At 26.7% G+C, this 8423-nt stretch overlaps 1 protein-coding gene across 1 annotated transcript; it reads left to right on the top strand.

Moving 5' to 3' along the window:
- The first annotated feature begins 230 nt into the window (after positions 1-230).
- Positions 231-7610, top strand: LOC127279259 (DNA polymerase alpha catalytic subunit). Its single transcript, XM_051301498.1, has 22 exons — positions 231-393; positions 757-954; positions 1132-1432; positions 1521-1848; positions 1926-2321; positions 2394-2756; positions 2838-3048; positions 3144-3412; positions 3502-3618; positions 3703-3886; positions 3961-4095; positions 4222-4391; positions 4497-4737; positions 4886-5025; positions 5112-5317; positions 5426-5687; positions 5757-5934; positions 6023-6192; positions 6256-6504; positions 6575-6650; positions 6725-6963; positions 7081-7610. Exons 1-22 carry the CDS (start codon positions 378-380, stop codon positions 7450-7452), a joined length of 4821 nt encoding a protein of 1606 aa, XP_051157455.1. The 5' UTR covers positions 231-377; the 3' UTR covers positions 7453-7610.
- The last annotated feature ends 813 nt before the right edge of the window (positions 7611-8423 follow it).

Here is an 8423-nt window from a genome sequence, read left to right as displayed (position 1 = left end):
TTTTACTTTAACCATTGCGTTTTTACGTAATGTTACTACCGAGTGAATGATTTGAAGTGAATGACACATAAGAAAATTAAAGTATATTCATACTGCTTAATTAAATGCGCTTTTCTGATTTGCTGAAAATATTTATAGGGAACAATATTAACAGCCAATTGGAATTGTTCATTTTTGTTGAATCGATTAGGACAAATTAAAAATATCGATATATTGACGATGACGTTTCCCGCCAAAATGTTGTCTGCATCTCAGCATGTCTGCTGCGTTTTATAGATGATTGTTTACCAATTGTTTACATATTAAAATTATTAAACAGTTTTTTAAATTAAGTTTTTAATTTGCTATACATTCTTTTATGATACATATTTTATAAAATGGATGACTCACAAAGTAAGTTTAATATTTTTATTAAAATTTTTTCCGTTTGTCAACATAACCACAACAAAGTCGCAATTTGTTTTTACACAAGAAAAACAATTGTAAATATTAATTTAATTTACATAATTTCCGGTTTCTTTGTATGGTTTATTATTATTTTGTTATATTTTACTATTTTACGTTTCTACTAATTCAAAGTTTCAGTTAGCTAACAATGAATGTTTTGTTTTTGAATAAGTTTAAAACTGATTCAAATATTATGATAAACAAAGAATTTTGGAATTAATGTGTTGTTATTATTTACTTGAAGGCTATTTATTTATTTTAAACAATTTCTTCGCGGTCCAACAATATAGAAAATAATTTTTTTCACAGCTTCTTCGGGAAGAACAAAACGTCAAAAGCTTGATAAGGCCGGTCGCTTTTCGGCGTTGGAGAAATTAAGACAATTAAAAGGTGGTAAAAATAAATATGAAGTCGATGATTTGGAAAATGTTTACGATCAGGTGGAAGAGAAAGAATACAATAGAAAAGTGTTGGATCGACAAGCTGACGACTGGATAGTCGATGATGGTACTTAATTTTTTTTTCTACTTTAATATTTTCAATGATAAAATGTGAAAAGTTATCTTAAAAGTCTTAAGAAAATTAAATTAAAGTCTTAAGAAATTTTAAGTATTCTTTTGTTTTTTGTTACAATGTTTTCTTTTGTTTAAAAAGTTAAGTTTTTTTAATATATTATTTTTAAAGGTGGTGGAGGTTACGTTGAAGATGGCAGAGAAATATTTGACGATGATTTGGATGAAGACAGTATTCAAGCTGCAAAGCAGACAAGTACAACTGGTCCAAGAAAAAAAGCAAAAATTGCAGCTAAAAATAAGGGAAATATTAAAAATTTGTTTATGAATATGGCTTCAAAAGCTAAAGCCGCTGATAAAGTGGACGACGATAATATTTTGGGTGATCTTATGTCAGAATTGAAAAATGAAGATAACACACCAAAACGTTTAGTTAAACCAAAAAATAAATTTGCTGTTACAAAACCAATTACGTAAGTTGCAAAAAAAAAATAATTAAAATTCAATATTTTTTCTCTTTGAATAAGAATTCTATTTTTTGAGCAATTTTTTTTTCACTAGACCGCCAGTTTCTAAATTGCCAAAAATTAATCTTGAGGATACATTGGCAAAAATTGAAGATGAAGACATGATGATATTTGATGCTCCAAGTAAAACTTGTTCAAAAACAAATGTGGGCAAAATTAAAAATCGTTCTTCGATAATAGAACAATCTACAAGTCAAGTGATTGAAGAATCTGACGATTTTGATACTAATGGAATTCACGATTCTACGAGTCAAATAATTGAAGATCCAGATACAAATGGAACATTCGATTCTAAGAAAGTTATACCAAGTCAAATAATCGAAGATCCAGATAAAGATGAACCAATGTTAGGCGTTGAAGATGTGCGTTTATTTTATTTTCTATAAATAGTTTTTAAAACCTTTTTAATTTGTCATTTTTTTTTTACTTTCGATTTCAGATTACCGATATCAAAGATTTCGAAGAGACGGAATTTACTATTTGTAAAACGAAATCAAGTGAAACAACAACAAAACCAATTGAAAATGTATCAGAAGCAGATGTATTTGATTCAAGTGAAATGATTTTAGATTGGGAAGATGATTTTAAATGTCAAGTCGATGAATTTAAAGATACGACTGATGATAAAAATATAACATTGCCATTAACTCAAAATGAAGCGGGAGAAAATATATTTCGATTTTATTGGTGGGACGCTTATGAGGATCCATTTCGAATGCCGGGTGTTGTTAATCTTTTTGGTAAATTTTATTTGGAGTCGAGTAAAAAATACGTTTCTTGTTGTGTTGTAGTGAAGAATATTCCAAGACGAATTTATATTTTACCAAGAGAACAGGTATTTAAAAATAGATTAAAAAATTTGGTTTTCTTAAATTGTAATACTAATTAATTTACATTTACATTTTAGTTGAAACCAGTGTTAAAGGATGAAGAGCCAAGGGAAACAACAATGGAAGATGTGTACGATGAGTTTAACAATTACGCTGGAAGAAATGGTATAAAAGAATTTCGTTCAATGAAAACAACAAAAAATTATGCTTTTGAACGTGAAGGAACGCCAAAGACAGCTGAATATTTGGAGGTTCGATATTCGGCATCGTTTCCACAATTAGATTCTTCATACAGTGGACGAGCAATTGAGGCTGTTTTTGGAACATCTGTTAATGCTTTGGAATATTTATTAATCGAGAGAAATATCAAAGGTCCTTGTTGGTTAGATATCAAGTGTCCAACTGTCGTTGAAAATCCATTCACTTGGTGTAAATTTCAGGTAATTTAAAATATTATAAAAGAAAATTAATATTTAAATTGCCTTAGATGTTTTAAGATTGAAAATAATTTTTCTTTGCAGGTAAATTGTTTGAAACCAGAACACATTTCTGTTGTTAGTCGAGATTTGCAAAAAGCAATACCACCAATGGTCGTTGCCACCTTGAATGTTCGTTCAGCTTTAAATCCTAAACATCATATAAATGAAGTCGTTATGGTTGGAGTTTTATTGCAGCATAAATATCATATTGATAAATCCGCACCGAAACCACCTTTCGATCAACATTATTGTCGTGAGTAAATTTTTTATTTATTATAATTAAAGATAGTAAAAGATATTTTCTTTTTAAATGAATAAATAATTGGTTTAATTTTTATTAAATTTCAGTTATAACTCATCCAAAAGAAATTCCCTGGCCGTTACATGCTAAAGATCGCCTTTCAAAAATTAAAAATACAAATATGATTCGTTGTGATTCGGAGCGCGATTTACTTGAAGAACTATTGAATATCATACAAAAATCAGATCCAGATATGATTATTGGTTATGACACTGGTTTTCAATTTGATCTTTTGATGCACAGAATTCACAAATGTTCGGTGTCAAATTGGAGCCGTGTGGGAAAATTGAGAAGATCTAATCCACCAATGTTCAAGGTAGAATATAGAATATTTATTAAAAATTTACCATATTCAAATAATTTATAGAAGTTTAAATTTGTTATAAAATTATTATTTTTTTAAAGGGGAAAATAAATGTAGCCGCTTCATTTTGTGGTAGACCGATTTGTGATATTCAAACATCAGCTAAAGAATTAAATTTAAAAGTCAGAAGTTACGATCTTCAGTCACTTTGTGTTTCGGTAAGTGTTTAAAAATCTTTTTCTAATTAAAAAATAATCTTTAGAATACAAATTTTTGTTTATATAATAATTGTAATTTTAAAGGTTCTTAAAAAAAATGAAAAAGAGTGTAAGGAAATAACCCCAGCGGAGTGTATCAAATTTTACAATACTGTGGAGAAAATAGAAAATCTTGTAAGATTGACAATGCTCGAGGCATCGTGCATTATTTCAATGGTTTTTGAATTGAATATCATGCCTCTTGCCTTACAAATTACGTGCATTGCCGGTAATTAAAAATAATTATTTCAAATTATAAATTTAAAAATTTATTATTTTATTTTTGTTGCCTTTATTTTACAGGCAATATTCTGTCGAGAACTTTATCTGCTGGTCGAGCTGAAAGAAATGAATTTCTTTTATTGCACGCTTTTCACGAAAGGGGTTATATTACTCCAGATAAAAAGCAAACAAAGAAGGGAAAAGATGTCACTGAAAGTAAGACAATAATAATTTTAATTTATTATTCACAATGTCTCAACAAAATTAATTATTAAATTAAATTATTGTTCATTTTTGATATTTTTCTATTGCTACAAAAAAAAAATCCAACTAATTTTTTAGGTCGTAGAAAAAAACCGGCATACGCCGGTGGCTTGGTCTTGGATCCAAAGAAAGGATTTTACGAAAAATTGATTTTACTAATGGACTTTAATTCATTGTACCCGAGTATAATTCAAGAATATAATTTATGCTTTACAACTGTTCCTGGAGCTGCTTATGCTGAATTTGAGGTATTTAATAAAAACGTTTTGAAAAAAAATTCCAAATAATAATTTACATAATTTTAAATTTAATAGGCTTAATTTAAATGATTTATTATCTACTAATTTTTCTAGGATTTAAATCTTCCGGAAATGGATTTAGAGGCAGGAGTAGTGCCAACAGAAATTCGTAAACTAGTTGAAAGTCGTGTGCAAGTGAAACAAATGATGAAAGCCTCGTATCTTGCACCAGAATTAAAAATGCAATACGATATTAGACAAATGGCATTGAAGCTCACAGCAAATTCCATGTATGGTTGTTTGGGCGCAACGCATTGTCGATTTTATGCTAAAGGATTGGCAGCTTTAGTAACCGGTAAAAAAAAATAATTATTTAGAAATGATCAATTTTAATATTATTTTCAATTATATTAATTTTTTATTATTATTAATTATATTTCTCAATTTCAATAATTTATTTAGTTATTAATTTTTTTAAAACTAATTTTCATAAAATATTTTAGCAAAAGGAAGAGAAATTTTACAAAGTACAAAACGACTTGTAGAAAAATTAAACTACGAAGTAATTTATGGTGACACTGATTCTATTATGATCAATACGAATATTGTCGATTATGATGAAGTTTTTTCTATTGGAAAAAAGGTATTTTTTTCTATTAATAATAAAAATTTTACTTTCATTTAAAAAAAAAAACAAAAAATTATATAAAATTTCTCTCTTAAAAATAGATTAAACAGGAGGTCAATAAACTTTATCGAAAAGTAGAATTGGACATCGATGGAGTTTTTAAATATTTGTTACTTTTACAAAAAAAGAAATACGCAGCAGTTACAATGTCAAAGGGATCAAATGGAAAAATTATATTAAATCAAGAGCACAAAGGTCTTGATATTGTCAGAAGGGATTGGTGTCCATTAGCAAGTGAAACTGGAAAGTAAGTTGAAATTCACATTTACATTTTTAATACATAAAAAATTGATAATCAATTTTGTAAATTCATTAATAATTATGATTTTCAATTTTTTTTTTACTATTATTCTAGAATAATTTTGGATCAATTACTCTGTGATCAACTCAGCGAGATAAGAATGGAAAATATTTTCACATATTTACAAAAAGTTGGGAAAATGGTGAAAGAAAATACTGTTCCATTATCGAAACTTGTAATTAGTAAACAATTATCAAAAGATCCAAATGATTATCCAGATAAAAAACAAGCTCACGTTTTGGTTGCACTAAGACTGAATAAAGAAGGTGGTAGAATGTGGAAAGCTGGTGACACTATTCCTTATATTGTTTGTGACGTAAGTTTTTTTTAATTAATATTTTGATATTAAAGAAAATTGTACGAAATTTCTTTTTCTTTCTTTTAGGATGGAACAGATAAATCTGCCACTGAAAGAGGATATCATATTGAAGAATATAATAAAAACATTGGTGTTTATAAAATAGATGCGGATTATTATTTGTTGAGTCAAGTTTTTCCCGTTATTAATCGTATTTGTGAGCCAATTGATGGAATCGATGATGCTCTGCTGGCAGAACATTTGGGTATTAATTTTGTATATTTAAATTAAAATAATATTTCAAATTTTCATTTTTGATAATAATTTAAAAATTAATTGACTTTTGACTATAGGTATAGCACATTTGCATAAATCAAAGAAGCCAATTTATGGACAAGAAGAAACGCATATTGCACCATCGATTGATGAAGATAGATATAAGTATTGCATTCCATTGAAATTAACATGTCAGAATGAAAATTGCAAAGCTGAAATTCAAATAAGCGACGTCGTTATCGATAATGTGAGTAACTTTTCTTTTTTTTTAATGAAAATAAAATTAAAAAAAAATATATATTTTCTCTAGGGTTCGAGTGTTGAGCCATCTTTAATGAAATGCTCAAATCCAGACTGCAAACAAGAACCTTACAGAAGTAAAGATTCAATAATAAATAGACTACAACTTGAGATTAGGCAAATAATTACCGATTATTATCAAGGATGGATGGAATGTGAAAATCCTATTTGTTATCATCGAACTCGATATGTTCCTTTATGTCCATCTGGAAATAATTTGAAATGCACTCAATGTGAAAATGCCAATATGCATCGAGTTGTAAGTTTATTTCTTTTTATAATTAATATATTAAAATATACTTACAATTAAAATAATACATTTTTTTCAGTATTCAGAGACTCAGTTATACAAGCAACTTTCATTTTACGTTCACATATTTAATTTGAATCAAGCGAGCTTAAAAAGTAAGAAACAATTCAATTAGCGTTTGAAAAAAATAATTAAAACTATTTAATTGACGAAAAATTGATTATTTCAGAATATCATTTTAATAATGTCTTATCGAGAGAAGTTACATCGGCATATGATACAATAAAAGAACATGTGGAAAAACAATTGAGACGAAATAGTTATTCAATTGTTAATTTAGATAAAATTTCTGCCAAAGCTGTAGCAAAGGGAGGAGGTTTTCAAATGAGGCTTGAAGAAGAATGGTCCGACTTTGAAGACGATGAAGATGATTATACAAAAAATCCAAGTCAATATTTAACTCAAAGTGTAAGAACTTTAAATTAAATTCACTTTAAATTATTCTATAAATTAAAATTAGAATTAAAAATATTTCGAATTAATTTAAATTACACTTTTTTTTTATTGTGAAATTTTCTTTTGCAGCAATCAATAAAAGCTTCGCAGGCAAAATCGCAACAAATGTCTCAAATGAAATCACAAATGTCAACTCAACAAATGTCTCAAAGTCAAGTATTATATCAACCAATGTCTCAATTGAAAACACAAGAGAAATCATCTCAATCAATGTCTCAAGGGAAGTCACAATCAATGTTTAAAGTGAAAATGCAAAAAAAAACACAGGATCAAGACGACATGATTGTCCCTGCAGAATTACTTGATGAATATTATGAGAGTAAAACTGAAGTATCTGAACCAATGTCTCAAGTAAAATCACAAGAAGAAAAACCTCAAGAACAAGAAATACAAGATCAAGACATGAGTGTTCCTGCAGAATTACTTGATGAATTTTTTTAATCACTTTTATCAAAAAAGTTGTAAATACCAAGTCCAATAGTAATTAAGATAAATTTAATTCTTTTTTTTTTTTTTTTATTTAATGACTAATGCTGTTTATGGATGTATAAATTTTTCTCGCATAAGAAAAAGAAAAATAAATTTTTTACACAATGAAATTGTTTTTTTAATTTCAATTTTGAGATTTAAAAATATATTTAAGACAGGAATAAAAAGAAAATATTTTGTTAAAATTGTTTATAGTATTTATATATGGAAGTTTCGCTCTTCAGTTTTGTTTGATTCGTACAGGTTTAGAAAATTCGTACATTCGTTTATTTTATTTTTTCTCTAAAAGTATCGTAAATATAACTCTTAAGTTTTATTTCATATTTTAAAACTACTAATATGACGAGAAAGTAAATATTCTTTCGTAGTTGGTATTTTATTTTTACGAAAGAATATTTAATATTATTCTTTATGACTTTAGACTTATCCGAATTTTCGGAAAAAAAATTAACTGAATGAAATTCTTATATTTCTAGACGGTACTTTGTTTTTTTTAATAACAAATAATTGTTTTTCACGTGCTTCTTATATAAAAAAAAAAGTTGATTTAAAATATATTTAAACTTAATTTTTTTTTCATACAATTTTAACAATAAACGCGTAATTTGATATAAAATTTTTTTAATTAAATTTTCTTATATACAATCTCACTTTTAATAAAAATATTAAATTTCGAAATATTCATTAATTTATAATTACCAAACAATAATTTTATTAACAAAAAAAAGCACTGAGAATGTTCAATGAACTTTCATGAAAAAAAAAAGAAACAGATATAATTTACAAAAAATAGACAATCTCGTTTTTGAGTTATATTTATATAATATAAATAATTTCTTAATTCTGAAAAAACAAATCAGATTCTCTTTATCAAGAAACGATTTCATTTTTTCAAGGAAAAATCAAGCAATATTATCATAATT

The sequence above is a fragment of the Leptopilina boulardi genome, unplaced genomic scaffold, assembly GCF_019393585.1.
Source record: "Leptopilina boulardi isolate dan_hultmark-lab unplaced genomic scaffold, ZJU_Lbou_2.1 LbouV2_214, whole genome shotgun sequence".
In the NCBI taxonomy this organism is placed as follows: domain Eukaryota; kingdom Metazoa; phylum Arthropoda; class Insecta; order Hymenoptera; family Figitidae; genus Leptopilina; species Leptopilina boulardi.
The sequence above is the reverse complement of the archived record's forward strand: the minus strand, read 5'-3'. Positions and strand labels throughout refer to the sequence as shown.

What these genes read in the sequence shown, in the direction of transcription:
- LOC127279259 (XM_051301498.1), top strand. An exon ending in TTTTTTCTATTGGAAAAAAG is followed by an intron (nt 5,026 to 5,111) that starts GTATTTTTTTCT and finishes TCTTAAAAATAG; the next exon opens with ATTAAACAGGAGGTCAATAA. An exon ending in GCGACGTCGTTATCGATAAT is followed by an intron (nt 6,193 to 6,255) that starts GTGAGTAACTTT and finishes TATTTTCTCTAG; the next exon opens with GGTTCGAGTGTTGAGCCATC.